We start from the raw sequence: 27,347 nt of genomic DNA, 5'->3' as shown, positions 1-27,347 counted from the left end.
AAGGTTTAATTAACGTTTTGATCTCGAGTTCTGATGATGCATGGACCCTCCTGTCTGCCTACTCAAAATGCTGATGTGCACACCTGTCCCCAATTCATCTGAAAGTGCTTTTTTTTTGGGGGGGGGGGGGGGGGCACATTTGACTTGAGGGATATAAAATAAGATAAACCTTTATTTGTCCCTCAGTGGGGGAATTGGCAATATTACATTAAAATCAAAACTAAAACAATCAAGATGGATTAAAAAATTGAATCTATTATATTTTCAATTTTGTTTTTATAGTACAAACTTTTGAAGGCTCAGCCTAAACGAGTTCAAGCTCCTTTTGTACCTCTATGGAAAGATGAATCAACACACTCATAATTTGAATTATTTATTTCAAGAAGTTGTCAAATATACAATATATATACAGAAAAAAATGATAGAACATGTAATGGCTCCTGCCAGCTTCATTAACAAAACAGGTCTTATTTTACACTTCTGAAACAGATTTATGTACACACTGGAAATACATACCAAAAGAAATTACAAAAAAATGTTTTCAAAAGGGTGCGGCTCTGTATGGTGTTGATAGTGAGGCAGTGAAACGTTTTGCATAGTGTTGTCAAGTGGAATCATTACCATTTGGAAGAAAACGCAAAAAGAGACAGTTACAGCAGGGCAAGTGGAAATCAAGTTGTACTCGTGTACTTGATGATTATATATGTACTACAGAGAGCCTCAGTTAGAACAAAGAATACATATTGAACACTGATAAGCAGGCTCAAGATTCAAAATCTCCCCATGGAAATAACAGGCTTCGACATTCCTGAACAAAAAGTTACAAAAGTTAAACCCAAAATGTCAATTTCTTTAAATTTTGAACCACCGCAACAGACACATTAGTATTTAACGTCTACAACTCCAATGACTGTAAAATTTCATTCAGATTTAACACATATATTTGTCATATTATACAATTCTGCCATCTCTGTACATTCATGGAGTCCTAAACCTCTCATCAGTTACTCAGTCGATGAATTTACAACATTCAAGAGGGTGACGTGACAGCTAGTGACACCCAGCAAATCCACATCTACTTGTCTTGACATGCACCTTTTAATTCTATTTTGCTTTGAGTTTATTCGGGAAGCGCTGTTAATATCTCAGTATGTATACTTGTATGATTGCTAACAGATACACCATTTCTGTGGCAGCTGAGAGTAATCTGGAAATCATTTCTAAAAGTAACCAAACTGGTAAACCATTTCACATCAATCAGATTGGATTGTGGAGACATAAAAGAAGTTGGGGCTTCATGCAGTGTAACACTGTTAATGCCCTTCAGTAGCAAATATCTGACAGTCAGATGGAAAGAACTGAAGAGAAATCATAGAAGGAAATAGGATATATACACTTGGGGGTATGGTAGCTGTTTGAGTGATGTAGTTAGTCCAAAACATTTTCTCTGCAGTTATTGTCAAACACACTAAATGTCATTACAGGATGATGGACCCTATTTCAATGTATCCTGGCCAAGTTATAGCATACTTTGTAACACAGCCTCAGGTTGAAGATGGAAAGTACTATGTAGTCATTATGGAAGAAAAAGGTAGCTGTCACTTGTTGCTAAGCAAAACACCACATAGTGAAGAGCCTGAGTCAGAGGTAAAAATATATCCCACTGAAGAAAACTGCCCCCGGTATCGGAAGCTAAAACAAAGTTGCTAGTGTGACAGTTAAGGAAAATAAAATTTTCAGAATGCTGAGAATGAGGTAGCGCCACACAACAAAACACTTGTAAATCAACTACTACTGCAGAGTCACTGAATGGAAGCAACACTGTGAGGCTTTGGTAAGTCCACTGATACTGTATATGCTGAAGAAAAAAACTGGATCTCAAATGTATCCTTTAATTCACCCATTTACCTCTTATTTTAATTCATCTGTAAGTTTCAATTTTCCTCTCTGAAAATCTTACTTCAACACCCTGAAATATCATCTCATGTTTTCAAAGATGTCAGTATGGGACATGGGGACAGGTTACAAGGCTTGTAAGTTATTTGTACACCAGAATGCACTTGTGATCTTGAAAATAATCTCACCACATTAACAGTACACTATAACAAACCACTGTCTGAATGTCTACTACTCAGTATAACATGCAACCACAAAGTGTATACAAAGCTGGGGAAATAAGGGGACAGTTAGGTGGGGTATCACTTGGTTGGGGAGAAAGTAAATCTAGACAAACTTAATACTGCTAAGACTGTGTCTGATTTTTTTTCTCAGGAATTCATTGTAAATTAGGTTCATATTGCAACAATCGGAGAAATGAAAAGGTAGAACAGGACAAAACTTAAAAATTCTCAATGACCAATCAAAATAATTTACCTAGTGACTTATCTTGAACCACATATGAAATATGAATTATGCTAGAATGTCACTCTCAATTTCTATTGAAGAAACCATTCGGTACAAAATACACAAAAGCATTCTATGTAATCATCAAAGCATTGGGGTTTAAAAAAAAATCTGGCATCCTTTAAACTATTCGTCTGATATAGCATGATTGTTTCTTGATTAATTCAGTTAATTTATCAACTATGTTAATATAGTCAAAGCTTTGCAGTTATGACAGATTAACATAATACTTCATAAGGGTGTTCTTTTGATTCAGTGGGATTTAATGCCAAAAAAGGCTGGACATCGTTGTGTAGTACTATTGTAGGAGTATTGTATGGAGTTAATATTGGGCCACATTCTTCAATGATATGAGGGATATTAACAGTTTCACAAAAAAACAAATACAAATAAGAATTGTATGTCAATAATCACATTTGCTCTGCCTAAAAGATGGCATGACTGATTATATCCATCCATCCATTTTCTTCCGCTTATCCTGTTAGGGGTTGCGGGGGGTGGAGCCTATCCTGGCAGCTTTTGGGCGAGAGGCGGGGTTCACCCTGGACGGGTCGCCAGTCCATCGCAGGGACAACACATAGAGACAGACAACCATTCACACTCACAGCCATGCCTACAGTCAATTTAGAGTATCAATCAGCCTCGTCCCCTCTTGATGTCTTTGGACTGTGGGAGGAAGCTGGAGTACCAGAGAGAACCCACACAGGAACAGGGAGAACATGGAGACTCACACAGAAAGATCCCGTGTCCAAGCTGGGGCTTGAACCTGGAACCTTCTTGCTGTGAGGTTACAGTGCTGACCACTGCACCACCGTGCAGCCCAGCTGATTAAATATCTTTGTAAAGTTTCTTTTTGCAATGCATACAGTACACATCTGTAATGACAATCTGCATCTTCACTTACTTCATTTTTGATCTTTTTCTGCTTCAGTATCATAGCAGTTAGCATTGTGGGGGATTTATTGCAGCATTATTGCAGCATGGAATATTGATTCATTAATATGACCTCTTTGAAAGTGAATGGCTCCATTGCTCAAGTGCCTATTTGTCAACATCACACATAATTGGGCTTTACAGAACTGTTAACAGGGTTTTTCAGAGGATTCTGGTGGGCAGGGGATACCACGGGCTTGTGTAGTTATGGAGTTTTTGGGGTCCAACCAAAGAAAACATATTTGACTAAAAACTACTAGTCACATTACACTAAGACATTAGTGAAAAAATAAAGGGGAAGAAATCTGCTAAGAGAGGAGCAGGTTGGATGTCCTGAAGTAATCTTCACATTTTTTGTGAGTGTGTGCCATAAAATACAAATAATCACACTACAACATTGTTTAATTAAGGTTGATATTGATTTGATTCCAACTGTGAATTTGCTCTTGACCAGGCGTGAGAGTAGGTATCAGTAGAATTTAATTTTATCTTGCTACTCCTGCTGTGATGAACAGCCTGCAGGTATTACAAGTATAGATGAGGGACTGGTTTGTAAGGGGAGCTGATGTCTAAAACTGAACTGTAGCTACTTTTACATAAATATGCAAAACTCGTGGAAAACTAAGACATCAGTTAGGATGCAGAAAGCTTTGCTTTTCCCAGCAAGTGGCTATTAGCTTAATGCATATACTGTGGTTGAATTGAGCAAAACAAAGTTGGAAATATTTTTCTTTTACTTTTTCATAAAACTGTTTTACTCACACAAAATATTACCTTCATTTCACCATGTGTGAGAGATTAACCCTTCCCACAGTTAAATGCGAGGAGTAAGAGGGTAAAACGTGACCAAAACACAGCACAATATACTAGAGAACTCTCAGCATAGGTTTTTCTTCGTCATTCAAGGCGCTGTGAGAAAACGTCTTAAGTGCTAAATATTGGAACGGGAGGGAATCCCTGTTTAAGGCACAAGCTTGTAGGGGACAGGGAAATAGAAAGACAGTGTCATCTGTTCTTTGTAAACTATTCTAAATGAGTAGACCCCACAATCACCCCAAAATAATTGTACCATATCATAGCTTGTGCCACAGTCCAGGAAATTGCAAATGTTGAGGAAGCGCAGGCCTTTCTTGAGCTGTTGGAAGCAAAAATTTACAACTAGAAAAAAAAAAATGTCATTACGCCTTGTTATAGTTGTCAGAGCTGTTGAGATTATCCAAGAGTGAACATCCTCAGCTCCGTTGTGATAGTGTCTGTTACTGGATGGTGCAAGAAGTGCATTGTTGTGTTCTGATTTGCAGATTTGCATACTGTTTCCATCCCAGGGTTTTGGAAGTATCAGCCAGTTGACTACATCTTTCTCAAATGATGATTGTGAATTCTTCACAGTTTGCCATAGTCCCTGTTTTCCACAAGAGTTCACATCCATGTAGGAAAAAAAATCTGCAGAAACAGAAACATTTGAACACGTTAGCATGAGGCAACAGAAAATGCGAAGCAAATAAAAACAATATATACAATGCTATTGAGAATCCTAAGCCCCTGTATTGAATGCCAATCACTCTCAGCTGATCTCTTTAGTTCTTGGGTAAGGCTGTAGTGGTATTACTTGATTCTAGCGAATTAACAGTAACGAGTTATCTTGATGATTGCAAAATCCAAGTAAATAAATACTTCAGATTATCCTGCAGCAAATGAAGTTAGCATTAACAATGTTCCACAGATGCAGCCTATGACAAACACAAAGGACATTCACATTTGTTGTGTATTAGCCCAGTAGTGTCTTCACTGGATACTGTAATTGATTATGCTAATGACTGGTTTATTTAAGCAATACTAGAAATATATTATAATATCTTAATTTCTGTTCACAGGCCACAGGCACACTGTGGTGAGGTTCTCATGTGGTAGTTTTTATCACAAAACTGTAATTACTTTAATGATTATGAAAAATGTGAATAGTATGCTGATATTTCTTGTTTTTTTTTTAAATAATGCAAAAGTGTGCACTTGTATTTTCTGAATATTTTTTCTGCAGATTTCAACAATATCATGATAATAAAGATAAGATGATAATTTTGGTCACAAGAATTGCGATATGCAATGAATACTATGGCTGCAACTACAGATTATTTTATTGAGCATCAGTTATCTGATGATTATTCCATCCAACCATTTTCTACTGCTAATCCTGTTGAAGGTATCAGTTTATTTCAGTAGTGTTTTTTGCAGGCAATTTAGATTTGGTTTAAGTCTTAGTCTTTTGGGCTAAATGCTTCTTAGTTTTAGTCACATTTTAGTCATTTCTATCCTTGATGGTTTTAGTCTAGTTTTAGTCGACGAAAACTCAAAGATACCTATAAATAAAAGATGTGTATGGACTGTATGGCCAATACAGGTGTTAGAATGAAGCACACTGAAACTGATCTAACTTTCAAAGGTGAGTTTTTTCCCCTCTTTTTCTTTCTCTACCTGTTACTTCTATTATTTTGTTGCAGATGCAGACAACACACTGGCACACAATATGAGTATTGCATCACAATAAAATAGGATTAAACAAAAAATAAAAGCACACTTGACTTCCATATGAATGACCTCATGTCCTACATATTGGCTTTAGCTGCTACTATTGGTTAAAGCATCCAGGGGTGTTGCTTAGATAGGGAACAGCAGCAGCTCTGAAGACTACCGTGTTTCCCAGTCCCACAAACGTGGGTCAAAGCATTTCACTTGCCACCCGTCCACAAATGGACAGGGGTTTTATTCATAACATGCAAAATGAATAGAAGGGCTGGTTTAAACGAGCCAATGTTAGCGGGGCCCTGGCAGCCCCATTCATTCTAGCTTTAGCATGTAGCACTAGGAAGCGCTCTCTGCACCACGGGGAGGCAGAACCACCACCACCACCACCAAACTTTAGGCTTAATACAAAAAAGAAAATGTATCACAGGGCTGGCCCAACATTGACGAAAGCTATGCTCTAATCATCCCTCTTTCTACGACCACCTGACACCGCTGCTGCTGCCATGGTGTGTGTCTCGTCCGCTGCAGACAGGCCCAGACTTGTCTCTGTGTGTATGTGTGTGCGCGCGAGAGGCTTTTAGTGCGTGTGTACTGATGATGGGGGCGTGGCCATTAGGACCAACAGCTACAGCTGGCTCCATTCTGATTTTTGAGCTCTTGATTGACATTGCACGCATGTTATACTTGGCGGGAAAAAAACGCATGTTTTGAAACTTTGATCGTTCACCCTCTAAAATTTTAGTCTCGTCTCGTTCTCGTCAGACGAAAATGTATACACTTTGGTCACATTTTAGTCTTTACAGGGCTATGGTGACGTTCGTCTTAGTCTCATTTTCGTCATGGAAAAAAGGGGTCCTACTGTACGTCCTCATTTTCGTCCAGCGTGACGAAAACAACACTGGTTTGTATCACTGAACCCAGAACCTTGTTACTGTGAGGTGACAGTGCTAAGTACTGCACCACGTGCCGCCCCTGACGATTATTTTCACAATTAATCGACTGATCATTTAGTCAATAAATGCAACAATATAGAGAGACATTAAATGCCTTTGTATGAATTAGATCAATAACATACAAAATGGAATCATACAATATTTTGTGTTACATGTTTTCTCAATTCTATTCTTGGTAACTAAAAATTTAACCATTTACACAATTCTGAACAATTGAAACCCATGCATCAACAACATGACTTCAAAGTGCTTAACTTTAAGTACATCTCCATTGTTCTTTCCCCAATATCACTCTAAATAACATTTTTGCTAAACTCTTAAAACATAAACTGCATCATTTAGCTCACTCTACTGGACAACACTTCAGTTAAAGTGCAGGGTGTAAAAGAGGAAGAGGGAAAGTGAGTATCAGAAGAGCCCCTGGAGGAATAGGAGGAGAAGGAAGGGAAAGAGGGTAAGATAAAGGCTGCAGATCAATTTGTTTCATTGCATTTTTGTGTGATTAACTTTTTGTTACCATTTTGTATCAGTGTACTGATTATCATTGTATTACCAGAAGGGCAGTCTAAACATTTTCTATACTGTCTTTCTAATTGTACTTATAATGGGTAACTTTTGTGTTATTCAACTACAGTAACTGCTATCTTTTAAAAAAAAAAACTCATACTTTGTTTTCTCACAATTTTAAGCATTTGAATATGTAACATGGTGTCTTGAAGGAAGGAAGGAAGACTATTTTGAAGGGTTTGTTTTAAATTTATCACCCCAGTGTTAAATGGATGCTCTACAAGACATAAACACAGAAAACCCATGAGTATTGTTTTAATGGAGGAATCGGTTGTTAGGAGAGAGAACATGGTTTTGAGAGCTGGGTTTCATTTTGCAGGAGATTTGAGTTTTGACTCATTTCATTTTAGTGTGTACAGTTTGAGGAACTCGGCCACTGTTTCTTTTAATATGTTTGAAAGTTACATTGTCTTGTTTTGACTGTCACTGGATCCCACAATTGGAATCCGACCAGCCCTGTAACATGTTGATTGTGTTTGCAAAGATCAAATACACTTTTTGTACCTTGCGCGAGTCAACAATGCCTTTATCATGACAGAAAGAAAACAAAACAATACAGACTGTGTTTATTTCTTGGTGTCTTCAGGTTAACATATTACCCAAGATCGTGATGCCCTTGTAATAAATCTCTATCATGTTCACAGTTCATGATCATTCTAAGACTGGGAAACTAAAATATCATCAACGGAAGCAAAAGTAAGCCAAATATGCCACTAACTGGTTGGTTGTAATATAAGACACAGACCACTCCATTCAGATACACTGTTTTTTTCTTTTACCTGTTGTAAAGGAACAGAACGCCATTGTATTTCCTGGATGTGTTCAGGTTTAGCTTAGCACTGCAGTCTAATAATAGCCCAGTGGCTACAGCTCAGGCAAGCAGAGGTTTGTTCCTCTTGTCATGGGTTGCATAAGCACACAGCACATGGTCAGATCACAAGTGGGTCAGTTTAGCAGGAGACAGGCAAGTTGAGATCGTACATGATGGATGAGTGGAGACAAAGTGTTCTTGTCACTGCTGAGTATGAGCATATTCAATCAATAAATAAGCTAGTAAAGTATATTGATTTTAATATTCAAAGTTTATTATGCAATGATCTACTTAAAACAATTGTTAAAAAAACAAAAACAATATCAGGAATCCAATTGTGAAAATTGCTGTCTCACTTATGCACTAACAACTAAATAAAGTTTTAAACTATGATGTTAGGTTTGGGTTGAGCAATTTAAGAAAATATATGATGCGATAATAGAAATGCTATGACTGGAAGAGGTTTGAGGCAACCCATTCAGAATGAGGAAGGAACATGTTGTGCAGCTGTTCTTGTAAAATGTGCATGTTATGTCTATTGTTGGATTGCTATTGGCCTCATGAGCAGGAATTTGGTTTGATCAAATTATGGTTTTTTTTTGGCGAGGGGAGCTTTTTTAATGGAATAAACAAACAAAATTCATTTCAGCTTGAGAAAACAGATGATTAACTTTTGTGGTTAAGTGAAGCACTGTTGAGGTCAGAGTGTCAATACTGATTTTAAGCAGAAGAAATACTGTATAAGCAGGGAATGGCCAGTCCTGGGATATAAATACTGCTAAATGCCAAGCAGCTGAGTTTTGCAGCAATATATATCTTTCTCGCTGGCTTTGAGGGCCTCTCTCCTGAAAACCTCAGTTTCTCACTTTTTGTTAGTAGCTACATTAACATTACTCCATCTTTTGTTTGCAATCTGTGTTTTATATTTACACAAATGACTTACTCGCTCCCTCTCCTGTAGCATTGTTATATGAACTACTCGTCATAGTATCAGAAAGCAGAATCTGTCATTCACACCAATAATTTAAAACCTTGAACATGTTTTATGGATGAGTGCAAAGCTGCAGTCCTCAGACCATGTCTGCCTGGAAAACTATCTGTTACAGGGCTATGGTGAGCTCAGGTATATCAACAGTCCTCAAACCCCCAAAGTTCATTCTTATTTTCCAATGGACTTTTTGTTTACAGCTCATTCTTTCAGTCACCACACAAAGTTTGTGACAATGGGTGTATGTTGACAAAAAAATTAACAGGTAAACTGAGCTTCTGCTCATGGTGAAGAGTTAGCCTTTCCTTGTTTGTAGCAATATAAAAGAAAACCCAAACATCATATCTACCCACTGCAAAGAATTTTCCAGGGCTTTTGTGGATGTTTTCTAATCAGTGATTGTAGATGTGCCCCTTTCCCATAAAGAGAGCAATTCTACATTTTTTTCAAACAAGCAGATGCACACAAGTCAGTCAGTCAGGTTTGTGTGTCACGGTTAGAGGGATTCAAACCAGCTTACAAGTGTTGCTTTTTTACAGTTTTTACAGTTTACAAAATAAACTACAAGAAAGAAACAAGTTGAAAGTCATACCTGGAAACAGTGAGCTCTAATGACTCCTTTGCCAGTTATTTGTTGTTACATAACCAAAGAGACTACCTTATTAAAAAACCAGCAGAGACTGGTATCTTTGGGGAAGTGGTGGGGGTTGGGAACACTGTGAGCACTCTGTGATTACCAGTTGGAAAAGGAGTACTGGATTTTTACAAGCGTGTGGTGAAGTGTATTTGTGGGTGTGTGGCATGCAAAAGAACACATTCAACTTGGCTGAAAGTCAGGAAAACTTTTCATTATGTAAGTTTAGGTGTGTGCCAGAAAGTTCCTTGAGATGCAAGAATGGCAACACTTTATTCTGCAAATACAGGGATTGGACAACTGTGGACAAACACAAACAATCCAAGAGGTTGTGTGACATTCAGCCAAAGTTATATATATATATATATATACACACACACATATAGTACACACACACATATATGTATATATACAGTATATATATATATATATATATATATATATATATATATATATATATATATATATATATATATATATATATGTCTATTGTTGTTGGATTGCTGGATATATATAGAAATAAGTGACTTCAATCACCTTCAGACCGTTTATTCACACTTCTTAGTTTTCAGTCCTAATTTAGACAATTCCTATCTCACTGGTGCTTTATTTTCAAACTCGTTCTTAATTATTGGGTTTACCTGGTTATTTGCTTCTTTTTTTAAAGGTTGCTTTTACTGCTATTGAGTTGTTGTTTTTTTGTGTTAAGAGTGAGCCTTTCCATCCATCCATCCCTGTCCAGGGTGAACCCCGCCTCTCGCCCGTTGACTCTGGGATAGGCTCCAGCCCCCCCGCGACCCTTAATAATAGGAATAGGCATAAGACAATGGATGGAGGGATGGATGAGCCTTTCTTTATGTTTGGTTTTGCAAGGTTACAAGCAAAATTTACAAAAAGAAAGTTATCAGGCTCTAGAGTCTGTTATCAGTTGACATATAAATTTTAAGTATATAGTTTGTGATGTCTTTACAGCAGTGAATCAGCAGATCCAACAGTTCTGAACACATTTATGAGACAGAAGACCCCATTTTTGTTTTGGGCTAATGGCAACAGATGTTGACCACACCTCTTTTCATCAATAATTTACAAGTCAAAATTAATAGTGACTGCTTTATTAGAGCAATTAAAATTCCACTGAGGTTGAGTTGTGAAGTGGTGATAGATGGTGCCCTGACCAGGAGGAGATTAGCACTGTGTAAAGAGCTTACAACCCATTAGAGTCAACACAACCACCATGAATGGGGACAGTGGAGTGGAACAGATGTGGACCCATGTTTTTCCAGAATACTGTGGGAGGGTGCAATGACAGATTTACATGTTTAAATGACAAAAAAATCAAAGGGAAAGGCTAGATTACTGGCCTGTGCTCCTTTTATTCATTATCCACTTTTATTTTTACTTTCTAATTCAGAAGTTCTCCACCAGAATATTTTTTTTATCGGAATTGTTTTTGTAACTCTTGTTCTGAACCCTGAGGGCTCCAAGGAAACATGTACAAACATCCTAGCCACCTAATGCTCACTTTTACAAGCATACTGTTTATGTGCTATTGCATAAGTAAACCAATGCGGTCATCACACCCACTCTCACAATCTCATAAAGGTAGCCTCCCTTTTCTTAGCCGTTTCTCAGCCACTCCGTAATACCCCCTACGGACTGAGCCAGTGGAGAACATACTGTCCCCTGAATTCAAAGAGTTCTCAAAACAACACCATTTCCTTTAGACACGTGAGATCAGCATTCTCTCTGACTTCTCGCTAAAAAATGTTTAGTGCCTTGGGTATGTGGCTGAGATGAAATACACATGCAATGGTAAAATCCATGCTTCAGTACATCAGTATGTGTATTACAGTGTGAGGATGCAATTGTGCTATACAGGTACAACACCCTGAAAAAGCCTGAGCTTGCCATTAATCGAAACTCTGAGCATACGGTCAATGAAATAAATACTGATTTTCACAGGAAAGACTGTATCAGTGGCGCGGGCAAGGGCTAATATCACTCTGGCCTCATTTGAAAAGAGAAGGCATACAACTGGCAGGCAGCAAGAGGACAAAATGTTCCAGACGCAAGCCTTCATAAGCCCTGAACCAGGAGCAGCACTCTCATTGTCCAGCAGAGGAGGAGAGGGGAGGGGAGGAGGGAGGGGAATGGACAGGGGGGATGGACAGAGAGGATGGATCAAACAGATGACAACTCAATATTATTATATTTTGTTGACACTGAGTTTGCTGGTATATCTTAAGAGAAATTTCTAAATAGTCTTTAAATACGTAGTACTTGCCTTTAGTATTTGCCATACAGTCTCAAAAAAATTTAAATTTTCTTGCAAAAACAGCACACTTTGCTGCTTGCCTGAAGGTAGAGTACAGCAGAGTGAGATACACGAGGGACTGATAAACAGTGACGATCAGTGGGGACAATGCTGATCATGGCAAGTTAATCTTGCATGTATATTAACAATGTCAAATCTAGGATAAATTAAGTTCAGTCATTCTCATGACAATAAATTCTATGATTGCTGGACTGTTATTTCTAATTAGTACAGGATATATATTGATTAATATTACTTTGCTTTAAATATATATTTTCTATTGAATGATTGAGATTTAACAAGCAAGAGGTGAAATTCACATGATCTCACAATCTCTTTAAATCAGTTCTTCCATACTCTTCTAAAAGGGGGTGGACTTAACAGACTGTTTATTTTTCCTGCATGTGACACATTTTGCTTTTGGAATTTGAGGATACTTTGTGTTTTTACAACTTCTAGCAATATTGAATTGTGTAATACAGGAGATTTGAAAGAAAACATGCTATTTTAAACTGAGACTGGTACTACAAATCATCATTAGAAGGTTAGTGAGAGAGTAAGGGTCACCTAATATTTTCTGTTCTATGACAGTTGTTCACTTTTCACTGGTGTAGATCACCATACTAAACCTAACCTGCCCCAGCACTGGGTAAGAGGTAAATCAGAGGTCAGACCTTCAAAAACATTTACATGAACTTGCTTTTACAAGACCCTATTGGTTACTTTAGAGGTTCAGAGGTTTATTACATACTGGGACCTATCTGTCAGAACCAGACACCATTTCAAATACAGAAACTGTCAGTGGGCTGCAGGTGCGCCAGCAGATTTGCATGTGGTGTACATATAAAATCTCATTACTGATCTAAGTATGGTCACTGTCGTCAGCTGTACCCTTAGTTAACTAACTTCCGACATAAATACCTACATGCAGCACAAATGACTACCCTCCTCTCCCCTCCCCTCTGTGTTTTCTCATTGAACCAGTGCAGGGCCATGGGCTTGTTACATAACATACTATCCCATCATGTTGCCAGACAGCAAAGCTAATCTGCTGCAGTTGCTGCATGCAGTAGCTTGTTCAGGACACATCAGCAATCTCATTGATAGCTGGGACATGAAAGGTGTTGCATCACAAGTTGAGGGGCCGGGGACTCTGGGTGAGGGTTTACAATAAGGGGATGGTTTCAGTATCCAGGAGACAACTGTAAGCCTTTGTCATAGTCAATCAAGGGTTCAAGTTCAAACAAACAGGCAAATGTTTCAGGTCACCAAGCATCAACCTAGTGGCTGATTGATGTTCTACAAGGAGTTTCTGCTCCAAATGGCAAACACAAACAATTAATACATTTTAAGGGAAGTCCACTAACACTGCCTCTCTTCAGAAAAAAGGTATTTCATACTAGGCAGCACGGTGGTGCAGTGGTTGGCACTGTTGCTTCACAGCAAGAAGGTTCCGGGTTCGAGTCCCGGCTCGGGCACGGGATCTTTCTGTGTGGAGTGCATGTTCTCTGTGTGTCTGCGTGGGTTCTCTCTGGGTGCTTCCTCCCACAGTCCAAAGACATGCAAATGGGGACTAGGCTGATTGATACTCTAAATTGAATAAATGTGAGTGTGAATGGTTGTCTTTCTCTGTATGTTGGCCCTGCGATGGACTGGCGACCTATCCAGGATGAACCCTGCCTCACGCCCGAAAGCTGCTGGGATGGTGTTTAATACTGACTCTGTCTTTTGTCTTTCAGGGGGTTAATGGTGTAACAAAGCAAGGAAATAATGGGCATCCACTGTGTAGGGCCTTCTTTTTTTTCCAGCAGACTTGACACTGCTTGGTGAATAGTTGTTGGTGGGCACATATGCAGTTGCCTTGGTTCACTTCTGATTGGATAGCAATGACTGGTAGACAAGGAGCACTTACTTCTCATTGGTTATCATGACTGTCTTTCTGACAGCTAAACCTGTCTGGCAGACACTGCACTGTATAATAATGGATTAATCACAGCCTTTGTCTCAAATGGCAACTTTGAATTCAAATCAATTAATCAATCCCCCCTGGATTAAATACCCACCAACAGGACAATCATGATGTGGTATCATGATAACAACAATAATAATTGTGAACAAACTATCATTGCCCGCAATAACTGTATTGAAAATCTGATACAGTGACAGAATTTGACCTTTTGTCCTTTTACCAAGCAACAATTGTCCAGGCCAAGTTTCCATTATGTGTCAAGCTCAGCAGCACTCAAGTTGAATTACCTCATACCAAATTAAACGTATAATTATATTTTCCCCAAATGTGTAAATATATTTTGATAATAAAAATAGATGTCATTTGCACAACACCTGCAATTTCCCTTACAAATACTTAAATTTGGGCACATCCCCCATTGAAATACAAAGAAGAAAAGAGAAATCAATGTGAAAGGTTTGAATATGAATCACACAACAGACCAGGACATGGGTTAATCCCAAAGATCATTCACTGTTCATTCCAGTGCATCTCTGCCAGTCAACAGTTTTCTGCTTCATTCTCTCACAATGTCACACAATCACACACCCTGACTGCACGTATTCAGTGAAAGCCAGGCGGTTTGCCCTCAGGCTCAGACTGTACCCAGCCTGTGCCACTAAAAAATCCTCCCTACATACAGTAGCTCTGTTTTCACACCATGCTCAGAGGCCATCAACTCACACAGTTACTAAACTTTACTAAATACACTATCAAATTCATCAGCAGTGGTTGGGACTATTATACAACTGGTGCTCTTTTTATTTAGTGTGGGTGACTTCGCCAAAGTCGCAGGTAAATAAAAGTAACATATCAAACGGATATTCTCATACCATTTTCTCTGCCCTGTATCAGTTCTGATACCTGATCTGATCCCTTGCCAGTGTGTTCAAAAGAGTACAACTTCTTTGTTGCCTTCTCCACTGTTCAAGAGTGGTTTATAAAAATCAATCACCTGTACTTTAGAAATATCCCAGCTAACTGGGAAGCAGCTTGATCAAATATAAAGTACCACAGGCATTAGGGAACTTTAAAAACAAATCCCTTTTATTCTAACATTCTTGCAACATTCTTCAGTGCTCACTGTACAGTCTGCTTGTTTACCTGGCAACACTTTGACACTGCAATGCTTCGGCTGTTATTCCGGCTATAAATCTGATGCTAAAATTAAAATATCTCACAATTTTAAATTACTACTTCATAGAAAATGTTACACACAACTAAAGTGTAATTAAATTAGGCTCAGACCATTTTAAAGATGATTGTAATTAGTAACTTTTGACTGACCTACACTCTGATGTACACAGGGGTGAGAGAGATTACCTCTCAAATCATGATTTACATTGCAGTCCCTTATGAAAAGGGTCACATTTTTTTGCATATAGTTCAGCCCTTATTCAGGATATTTTTTTATATTTCAAAATGTACTATGCTTTTTATTCTTTAAAACATGTACTTCATTATAAAGCAGGGCAGAGAAAGACTGTATCTGAAGCACTCTGTGCGTAGTGCTACATCACATCGACTAATGGCTTTGGAATAAGGGACCAGTCCCAGCTGACCAGGTCAAGGAAAGGCGGATGATGTCGGCTGAAATGAAGATTACTTGTTCAACCCCAGGTTAGCAAGGGCCAATGTTGCCTTTCAGCCAGTTGAGGTATGTCCTGTGTCAGAGAGAAGTCTACAGGTTTAAATTCTCCCTAATCACTGCAGCAGCCTGTTTCACTGACTGTTGCTCCAGTCTAGTCAAAGACTGATAAAGCAGTGAAAATAGCATTGGTGTGGTTTGGCTAACACCCAACAGCTTTTTTCACAGATTATCTATTTTTATCAGTTTATTAGTCAAGAGGTCAGTTTACTTATAGAAAGTTGTGGGTAAGTTTAGGGAGGGTGAAACTCAAAATGTTTTTGTTTTTTTTTCTCAAAGTGTGCCTGGCTTGCAATGCTGCTCCCATGTGCTTTAGTGAGAAAGATAACTGGTTACATAGTCTCACTACATGTTCTATGACTGTAGGCCATAGAATAACAGACAAGTGGATAAGGCAAGTGTGACATCAGTTATGTGTTTACTCCTAGTTTGAAACCTCAAGTTTGGCATTTTGGCTACTGCTATCTTTTTGGAGTAAATGGACCTGGAGAAGAGTGAGGGGTGGATCAGCCCGCCACTCAAAGAGGCAATGTTTAATTATGCATTAATTTTACGCCTTGTTATAACTAAAAGTGGTTGATGAAAATTGAGATGTAATTTAAACTGATGACTTCTATAAAAATTCATCCCACACAGTTTTTGTGAAAGGGAAACTTTTTTTGAGATTTTTATACTTTATGCTGTAAAGTTGGGCATTTTTGCATGTGGGTCTGCAGAGTTCGCCCATTCTTGGAGCCAGTTTTTGGCACTTCCATGTTGGCTCTTCTTTTCTGAGCTTTGGATAGGTGAGGCTCCAGATATAGTTGCAGCTCCTTCACTCTACAGTGACTCATTGTTACCTCTTGAGGAAAGTTGTGTGAAAAAAGAATGTTCTTAAAGGCAGTGATAAACTACTAATTAAAGGAAGTTGAGCTCACCTGGGAAGTAAAGAGGTTCCTTCTGTGACTGTTAATAATAGAAAAGGAGAAGGGTTGTAAAGGTGGAGATGTCACGCGGCACATGTGACTTGGTCCATCCGCACCTCCAGCTGGAAGGCGTCTGGTCGATCCTGAGGATTGAATGCAAGCATGTCCTGGAGGAGTTTCTTCACTCCGTCAGACATGGTGCTCCTGGCCTTCTGAGGGATGTGAAGGACCATTTTGGGATTCTCCAACAGTGCCTCCCCAACAGGTACAATCTCTGAACCTTGCCGAATATAAGTGCCCAGCAGCTCGCGTTTGGACTCCGCATCGATGAAAGTGATCCGCTCAAGCATTGCCCAGATGATGATCCCCAGGGCAAAGATATCAGCCTTGGCTGTGTAGTGGCCTTCCCACACCTCGGGTGCCATGTAGAAGTCAGAACCGCAAGCAGATGATAACCAGAATTTATTTATGTTATTGATGTTGTTTTGGTTACTGCCTTTGCCGCCTCCTCCTGATGCAGGGTAATCTTCACTGTTTTTGGAGTTCAGGCCAGCACAGACTTTACTGAGGCCAAAGTCGGCAACTTTCAAAACAGGTGAACCAGATTTCTGTGAGATAAGTATATTGTCTGGCTTCAGGTCACGATGAACAATGTTGTTCTTGTGCAGGAAAGCCACAGCGCTTGTCAATTGCCGCATAAAGCTCCTGTTAGTATGGGGGTCAGGCCTGCGGGACAAGATGTACTGGTTGAGATCCCCACCCTCGCAAAACTCCATGACAAACCAGAGGTAGCACGGCTCTTCTGGGTAGCCCAGGATGCGCTCCCCTGTAGTACAGGCAGATTAAGAGACAAATATTGATTAGCAAGCTGACAGCAGATACCAGAAATAACTTTGACACTGAGTTACTGGATCTCAAAACTATTGACATTCCATTCCAAATACACAAGTCAAATAGTGTCTTATGTATAGTCAGCTCATTTCTCATTTCACTGACATTTAAACAAGCCGGGTTCCTAGCAACATTGTCAAATACTCAAGAAAATAAAACGCAGGGTCTCATATAATCTAAGAGTAGGAGTATGGTCAACAGGAATAAAAACTAGTCAATAATCATGATTTAATGGGAAAACTGAAGACAGTCAAAAGCCAAATATAAATGTGGGTAATCAAGAGAGGGGAAACACATAAGAGAGGGCAGTTAAAGGTAGGATTTATGCATGTTGAGTGATGAGTGTTTCTTTCTTTCTAAAATAAGCCCATCCAAAGTTAGAATAAAACTGAAAGTAACTTAAAGTAGAAGACTGGAAGTCTTTGGAATTTATTAACTGTAGAGTAAGCAGTTGCTACTGGATAGGATCTCAATCAAAACTGCAGCAAAGTGGAAAGTTCATGTCAAATATGTGACAGTTGCTGTCTTCATTGTTAAACAACCATGCACCAGGATACGGTCATATATTAAATTCATGTTACATCTAGACTTCAATACAAGTTATGTCATTTTATTCCAAAGAAATTAGACAACCAAAAGATAAGTTCACAAAATTTAAAGCTACTCAGACTAACTTTATGTAGTGAAAGTGGTGATTGCTCAGTGCCTGAACGATCAATCTCATTATGCTATGTGACAATGACTTGTATTGAAGCTGAGGGGGGACGGTTATAAATTAAAGTTTCATTCATTTTTGTACATCAGGCCTGATATTACACGTCCTGCACTAAATACGATATTCAGCAATGGTCACAATTTCTCAAAAAAATTCACTTATATATGAGGCTATCAAGATCCTAGACAACTCTAGTCTCAGGTCAAACTTAGTAAGTAGACGACACCCTAAATAGTAAGCATTGTAATTGAATTTACGAACTTTACAATGTGAAATAGAACATTTTTTCCGAGGATTACTTCCCAAGTGTATACACAGTACACAATGTTAGTGAGGTGGGTTGTTTGTTCGTTTGTTTGGTCGCCTGGCTGGTTCTGTGATTGGTTCTCTACATATAGTATTTTTGAGAGTACTACTGAAGGTGATTTTTGAGTTTTTAAAAAGATTCAAATATTTGCTCATAAAAATACATCATATTTAAAATAGAAACCAATTTAACTATCTTGCTTATGAATAGTAATTTATAAGCAGTTATAGACACATAACAAAGCCCTTTCTACTTTGTAGACACTGCAATATAACAGGTAGTAATGCAGTTGTCTCTTGTGTGATGTTCAATTTGAAAATCAGGCAAAGTCAGTGAAGAGGAAACAATGTGTTGTAAATGGGTCAGACACTTCAGATAGGTAGAGGTACAAAACAAAAAAGGGAGCATATGATTTAAAAAATAAAAAGCAAACTGTCATGTTATTCAGAATATGCAAGTACAAACTACAAAAAATGCCTACAAAGAATGTCTGCTTGGTTTTACTATTTCATCTAAAGAGCCTGAATGGTGACACTTACATAACATCAAAGCTATGAAAAGAAGAAAAAGCAAAGGCTGCCCATTGCACGTATTATTTCCCTTCAAATTTGACCAGCACGTTAGTATTGTTATTCAAAAGGCCTATTTCTGTGTTATTACATGATATTTAACAGCTATTATTGACTTCGAGTTGATCTGCTGAGTCATAACAAAGAAACTGATATGGAGGTCAAATTATTTTATTACAAAATAACAATAAAAATAAACTAATTATATGTTAACCACATTATCCCCTCATAGCATGTCATATTTAATGCAGCTTGACGACTTAGTCCTTGAATCATCAGTCAACAGGCAGTGGATTAATATGCTGCTACTAACTAGTACACAGTGTTCTCTTGTGAGCTGAGCGAAACACGGTGTTCTCTCTGTGCCTACTATAGACAACGTATAGCTACACACTGACATATAGGCTCCAGAAAGAAAGAATGTTTACGTACGACATCCTTTTTCAGCCAGACTTGCATTATTCATATAATTCATAGCATAAATATTCCTCTTGATTTTGTTGGAACTACACATTAAATTAAAGTAGCACTGTTGTCATTTACCTTTAAAAAAAAAAAAGTATTTAATGGTGTCACATTTGTTGCCATAAACTGTTGACCTGGCCTAGTAAATATTAGCAGACATTTAAATAATATAATACATTTTAGTCAGATCCGAGCCGACAAAAATAGGGATAGATAACTCTAGACTGAAAGCTTAACATAGTTTTAACAAATAATAATAAAAAAAACACCTTGTTAAATTCTTATGGAAACAATTTTTGCTTTTCTGTCTGTTTCCTTTAAATATTTGTGGTGTTCGTTTTGACAAGACAGGACGAGACATGACAGTGTACCTTTGAGCGACGTCTCCACCAGACGCAGGTATTGTTTTGATCTCTTGTTGCCATGGCTCATCTTTTGGGCCAGTCCGTTCCTTTGAAGGACGCACTCCTCCAGCTGAACCACATTCTGGTGTCGGTTCTCCAAACTGGTTAGGGCCCAGAACTCGGCCAAAGCCAACTCTACGTTTTCCGGGGCGTCGCATTGGAGCCTCTTTACTGCTAACCTGGCCCCTGTTTTCCGTGCTATCGCCTCATACACCACCCCGTAGCTTCCCCGACCGACCTCACGAAGGAGGGTGTACCGGGGAGATACCAGCAAGGCGGGCTCCAGCCTGTCGTTCCTGGGGAAACCGAAAGAGAAGCAGTCGTCGTCCTCATCCTCCTCCATGGGCTCTGTGTGGTTATTGTCCTCCACCGTGAGGGAGCGGAGGACTTCACAAGCCTCCCGCTTCATCTTTCCGGCCACATTTCGCCTACAACCCCGCACACTGGCGCTTACCTTTCTCCTCTTCTTCCCGTCGCAAATTTCCATAATTTCTTTTTTGTTGTAATTAAGCATGAAGGGGGGACGTATTTATCTTTCATTACTTTAACTATACGATAATAAAGTTTGACGTCCTTCCGTCTTCTTCGTTACTGCAAGATAGTTTTACACCAATCGGTCGATAGTGGATGGTGAGAAAGCTAGCGTAGATCCATGTGATAACAAGCATTAGCAACTAATTTGGTTTCATAAACAAAATGTTCCAGCTCATAGAGAACAGGGGGCGGGGCTTAGTGTTCCTTCTTCTGCTCCGCCTCACGGTGATTGGTGGATAAACAAATAGGCTCGGATAGATTGACACGAAAAGCACGTTTTCTATGTTGTTATTTTGAAACCGATCTCATGTGACGGTAACGGTCCTATTTAATATGTTTTAATTTAAAAAAAGTTTATTGGGCGACAACAATCGCAAATTCAAGCAGCTTCGCCGATCCATGCATCCGCCCATCTCCATCACCGCATGGATAACACGAGCAAGCCTGTCACGTGTATGGAGGCATGGGCAGACGGCCCCGCCCCCCACAGAATAGCAGCAAGGATAGACACTATTGACAAGATGGAGAAAAAGACCAAATAGGGTTTAAGGACAAAGCTTTCTCAGCACACCCCTGAACAGTTCAAATCACTTAAAAAATCGTAATAGTTTTTTTTTTATAAAAACAAAGATATTTCAGTTGACTGATTTTATAACTTCTTATTTTTCTATTTCATATTGACCTCTTCATGCAATGATTTTGGCCTAAACTTCAGATGTGGAATTTTTTTTTTAATGTTTTATGTTTTTTATTGAGGTGACAGTGGGTGGTTATGCTATACTGAATTGCATTATATGCCCCGCTCATGTAAATGCGTACGGATGGATTGGCCAAAAATATTAGAAACTCCTATAATCCCTGTGTTCTGCTGCCTTTGCTTGTTCATTGTCTTTGTTACTTCACTCGTTGCAAAACTGATATCCTGCATAACGTGCTACTCATCCCAATACAACTGTGGGGGAAACATAACTATAATTTCTTTTACCTTTAAATTATTATTTGTGTTATTATTATTCTTAGTTTCTATTATACATAATTTTTCTGGCAGGCCAACATTGGCCCCTGGGCCCCAATTTTGGTAACCCTGGTGTAGAGATACTTTTTCATTTACCTTGAAGGTCATAGGGGACTTAATTAAAGTAGAAGTGCAAATCCATATAATTTTGATTTACAATCATGTTATATGGGTCAAAATTAAAATTAAATAATTTAGTTTGCATTATAATCTTAACACCTTATACAGGTGACCTTTAACAATATGAATATGCCATCAATCTGCCAACATTCTTTTTAAGGGACAAAATTAAAATGAAATGGTCAAACAGCACCACAAGCATTTACATTTGAGTTTTCATTTTCAATATTTTCCATATGGGACGATCTGAAAATGAAATTGCAAACTGTTAACCACCTGAAATATTCCTTTTAGCAAATCAGCCTGATATCACCAAGGGAGGACTGAATCAAAGCATTGCAGAATGCTCCAATTTTTTAACACTGAATGATGCTGAAGTTAGCTCCCAATTCTCAGCTTCTGATCCAGCTGTTGTGTAAGGGGGAAAATGAATTGAAATGCATTTCACTTTGAATAAGGTCTCCATCAAAAACCACAACTCTTCTTATACACAGGACAAATGATGTGTGAACACTTTCAGAAGCCAACTTCAGCGTTGTTTGTCCACATTGTGTCAGAAACACAGGAGTGTTCAGCAATGCTTGCAATTAACTGCTTGATTCTGCACACTGTTCATAATGGCTGTGAAATCTATAGTTATTTACTCTATGACACAGTAGCATTACTGTGTTCAAGTTTACAGTAGATTGTTGTAAGGTTTTACAGTAAAAGCACCGAAATCACAGTATTTTAGTTGTACTGTTGTAATCACAGTAGTCAAAGCACTACTCTAAAAATAATCACAATAGCCGGAGAAGTACTGTAAATAGTAAACTACTGTATTTTTCTTTTTTCTCTTGTCTCTCTCTTACTCACACACACAACACATACATTTATTACACTATTACTTGTGCACAAAAACACAGACATGCAGACACGCACACACACACACACACACACACACACACTACACGAAAATGTAATGGAGATAAAATGTAGATGTTTTCATCATATATATAAAAACACATCATATCATTATATATGTAATTTAGATAAAGTATAAACACATTATATATATATAATGTGTTTATACTTTGTCTAAATTACATATATAATGATATGATGTATATATATATATATATATATATATATATATACATACATACACTCACACACACATATATAAAACTTATTAATGGGACATTATTTTTATCCTTCTACCCAGAGATTTTTATTTTCACCCAACTAAGTTTATCAAATGATGATCAAGATAGTTCAAGGGTCAAGCTTTGAATGGGCCAGTCATAAGATCGCACTCAGTAGAACCAGGTACACAGGCGTTCCACGACATCTGTGACACAACGTAATCGAGAAAAATCTCCGTGAATTGCCTATTTACGATGTACTCGTAGCGTTTACCTCTGTCTCTCTGTTCTTCTTTTCATATCTGTTTCTCCCAGTTTGTTCCTTCTTATCTATCCGTGAAAGAAATGGAGGGAAAGAATCTCACACACACATACACACACGGTCTTTTTGAAATTTACTTAACAGTAGTTCCGTTCTAAGTTGTTCTTTTTTGTAACAAGAGATTTCAGCCCACCTTTTGGTTTCAGTGAGACTTTCTGGGGAGTTTCTGAAATCAAGCAGCCCCATTCAAACACTTGGTGGGACTTCTGGAAAATCCATAAGTAATGTCACCATCACTACACTGTCTCCCTTATGTGCAAGGAGTATCTTGCCAGGTTATTATCCAGTTAGCTTGCCACTTAAATCAACTACACCTGCATTCACCATAAATTCAACAAAACTTCAGGTCATTGTCATCTTGTATCAGGATTCATTCAAAATTGTGAACCCACTGGGCTCAGGCAGAAAAAAAACACAAAATACTCGCTCATGACTCTTGCAGAGATTGCGCCACACAACAATTCTTCAATTGATCCAATGCAACTTGTTATGCTGTGCTAAGAGGAGGATTTACAATTTTTTGGACAAGAAAGAGTAGGGGTGTAACCCTAACCCTAACCCATGAGGTAGTTCTCTCAAATATAAATGAAAATAATACAGCATGACTGTCCAACCTATTAAATTATATCAGCTCCTTTAGTGTTTCATTTTTTCTCATTAAAACAAACAAAATCTGTGCAACAGGTTACACTGCAGACATGTTTTGAGCCTTTTACCAAAAATAAAGTGCACCGCAGTATTTTGCTTTTACAAAAAGGAAATCAAAAGGTTTGAGGTAGTTAATAAAATATTAAACTTAAAATAAATTGCAACAATTTGCAGGACAAACTGAAAAAACAACTTAGCAACCACTAAGTATCCTGAGTCTTTGGTTTCCCTGTAGTGCAAAAAGAAAAAATGCCCAAATGCAACAGCTTTGTGGCAATTTAAATGTTGAAATATTAATCTGAAAATAACCTGCAACAGTTTACAGAACAAAAGCTCCTAAAAGTAAAACATTCTACAAAAAATAAAGTGCAGCATGTGTAATTTTCAAGTCAACAGGTAACAACAAGAATTAACATGACACAGGTAAGTTGTTCTCACTGACTTTTTGCAGTTACTTGTACATTAATGGTAAGTTTTTCTTGATTAACAAAAGCATCTCTGCCTTTTCACCAGAAAGGCGACTTCTTTTGTCATCTACTGCATGTCCAGCCAAGCTAAACAGGCGCTCGCTTTCAATGCTTGTGCTCGGGGCAGAGAGATAGGCTCGGGCAAGTGGAGCAAGATGAGGGAAACGATTTTCGTTGAGCTTCCAGTAAGCCAACGGGTTCAGGCTCCGGTTGATGGGAATCTCAGATAGGTAGATCTGTACTTGCACAGCTGAAGGGCTAGGCAGCTGTTGCTCCTTCTAATGTTCTCATTCAGGATTTCATTGTGTACTGCATGCAGTAGGCTGCACCTTTTGGATGCAGGTGCATCTGTGTGAGGACGTCCCAGTTCAGTGGATGTTCCTGCAACAGGTCTCTCATCCACAGGTGTGTGTCTGGTCTCCCCTCTGCAAGTTCGGCCAAAAGGAGCTGTTTCACTTCATCCTTCACCTCTGCTGAGAAATAGTGATTCTTGTACCTTGTTTTGTATAAACAAAGAAAGATGGGTCAATGTTTTGTAAACACTATCAATTTTTATGACTTGCATGTAAATAAAGAAAAACATTTCAATAAAGCAATTGTCATTTTTAATTTGGTTTTGTAAATGTAGTAGTAGAATAATAGTAATTATGGCTAGAAAACACAATATTCATAGTTACTTGCCTTGGATCAAGAATAGTGGCCAAGGTGGACAGGGGCTGCTGAATATTCTCAGAACAGCATCCAACAGTGTGGCTTTGGCTGTACCCACACCACGGTCTGTGTTTGCTTGCCTCTCCAAAAGCCGTTTGAGTGCAGTGATGGCTGGAATGACATCTGCTGCTGTAGCTGTTGATGAGCTGATCTCCTTTGTGAGTTACTCAAAAGGTACGAGGATGGTTGGCACATTGTCGATTAGCTCCCACTGGTGTGCAGTGAATGTCGTTGGTAACTCGTACTAAGCAGTATACACACCAATAGCATGTCTCTGCTCCATCAGGGACTGCAACATGTAGACCATGCTGTTCCACCTGGTTGAAACGACTTGCTGCAGTCGCTTCCTGGGCTAACCTAACTGCGTCTGTATGTCGTAGAGTCAGGAATGGGCGAGCGATGAATGCTTAAAATGTCTGACAATTCTCCTTCCCATTGCCACAATATCCATGACGCTGCGCTGCGCTAGCTGTCCCTCATTTACTAGTTGCAGTGTGTGCTAGGCAGGGCAAATTTTTAAGTTGGCATCGTCCAGTGCTTTGACCATGTTACAAGCATTGTCCCGTAAAACAACGTGAATTCTTTCATGATCAATTTCCCACTTGTTCAGCATCTCCAAAAACTGTGCTGTTAAGTTGGCAGCAGTGTGAGACCCTGGCATTTCTTTGCAGTATAGAAGTACTTGGTAACATTCAAAATGTTTGTCTATCCACTGCGCAGTAAGACTCAACATGGACATTAAACTTACAGTGGAAGTCCAGATGTCTGTTGTAAAGCTCATTGTCTGTGCATTGGCTTCAAGCAGGCTGCGGTTGTGTCTCGAAACTTGGCCAAACAACTGCGGTAATGCAACGTCTGAAAAGTATCTCTGACTCGGCATAGCATATCGTGGACTCAAGTGCTGGATCAGGTTTCTGAAACACTGATCCTCAACAACTGAAATGCTGGTTGTCCAATGCCATGAACTCCATAAGTATTGTTGGGTGTAAATTCATTGAAGGAGTGTGGTACTCGACCTGCTCTACTTGCAAAGTGTCATGAGATAACTTTTGTTGTGATTTGGCACAATACAAATAAAATTGACTTGACAAGGATGTAGTTAAAATTGGAGGGGCACCCAGGGCATGGGATTGGAGGAGGGAGGATGTTGTTTATCATTCCAGTATCAAAAAGTTCATTAATATATTTTTGGTTTCTGAAGTGTTACTTGAAAACTTGGTTTGGTAAATACTGTATGGGCACTTGGTCTGAATGAGGTTGATTTTCTCAAATGGTAATGAATACAGCCTGAATAATTCCTCCAGTTTGGTAAATATAATGTCTCCAGTGGTGTTCCCCTCTAATGGAATGAAAGACAGAAAGTCCTCTCTAAACATCTTCCCATCAAAATATCTCACATAGGCACACATCTGGCTTACATCTGTGTTGTCGGTGCTCTCATCAATGGCCAGAGAAAAGTAATTGGCCTGACGTAGACCACTGAGAATAACTCCATGCACAGCATCCGACAGTGCATCTATATACGGGTAGCGGACCTCAGAGAGAGGCACCTGTTTCACTGAGGTGATCATCCATCATCCATAGACTTATCAGTAGTAGTTCCTCCAAAACTGCCACCATCATCTCTTTAAAAACCTCTGCATCAGTGAATGGTCTGTTGTGCCAGGCGAGCACCCATGCTGCTTTCAGGGATGCACTTATCACTTTTTGTTGCGCTGTGAGGCCTCGTACCAGGATCTTGCTACTGTATGCATAACTTGCTGTCAGGGCTTCAAGTTTGTGCTTCCATGCCTCTGTCTGGAGTGGACAGGACACTACGAAGTTGCCATGCTTTGTTTCGTGGTGCCGTTAGATGTTATATTCTTTGCAAACTGCAACAACATCGTCGCAGATGAGACAGACAAGCTTGGCATTAACAAAGTCAGGTAGGATGAATGGATATTTCTCTTTCCACTTTGGACAGAGACATTATCTTGCTGCTAACTAGCAATGTTTGCCAATGTCTCAGAGCACACAAAAAATAGCAACGTTAGCACGTAATGTGAGAATATGTTACTAACAGACAGCCCAATCCTGAAAATCTCTATTTATAAATCTTTATCACAAATACGTTAGTTGGGCTCAAAGAAGCAGTCATTTTGAAAATGGAAACTATTCAAATTTTTATTAAATGTGTGGGGGAAATATCATTTGCTATGGTACATTTATGATGACTTAAAAGACAGTCTGGGTAACAAGTCGCTGATTAAAGACAGCAGCTTTATTGTCACCAAGTTACTATTATAAGGTGTTTTATAACATGGCCACAGTGGAGCTAAAGCAGTAATAACACACGAATAGTCTGCATATTAAGTTACTTTATTTTAAA

At 38.8% G+C, this 27,347-nt stretch overlaps 1 protein-coding gene across 2 annotated transcripts; it reads right to left on the bottom strand.

Annotated features, from left to right (window-relative positions):
• Positions 1-1,428: 1,428 nt before the first annotated feature.
• stk35 (serine/threonine kinase 35) lies at positions 1,429-20,848 on the bottom strand. 2 transcript variants are annotated; one of them, XM_086213872.1, is made up of 4 exons: positions 20,493-20,848; positions 20,006-20,334; positions 16,700-17,513; positions 1,429-4,779 (listed from the first exon to the last, which is right to left on the bottom strand). In XM_086213872.1, the coding sequence occupies exons 1-3, from the start codon at positions 20,576-20,578 to the stop codon at positions 16,771-16,773; spliced, it is 1,158 nt and encodes a 385-aa protein (XP_086069998.1). In that variant the 5' UTR covers positions 20,579-20,848; the 3' UTR covers positions 1,429-4,779; positions 16,700-16,770. The 2 variants fall into 2 exon arrangements, with proteins under 2 accessions (XP_086069998.1, XP_086069997.1); XM_086213871.1 differs by having other exon boundaries at positions 20,006-20,839.
• Positions 20,849-27,347: the final 6,499 nt, after the last annotated feature.

Source organism: Aulostomus chinensis, chromosome 9, assembly GCF_037954235.1.
Source record: "Aulostomus chinensis isolate RoL2024-O1b breed Wild chromosome 9, RoL_Achi_v1.0, whole genome shotgun sequence".
NCBI classification, from domain to species: Eukaryota; Metazoa; Chordata; class Actinopteri; order Syngnathiformes; family Aulostomidae; genus Aulostomus; species Aulostomus chinensis.
This window is presented reverse-complemented; position numbering and strand designations above follow the sequence as displayed.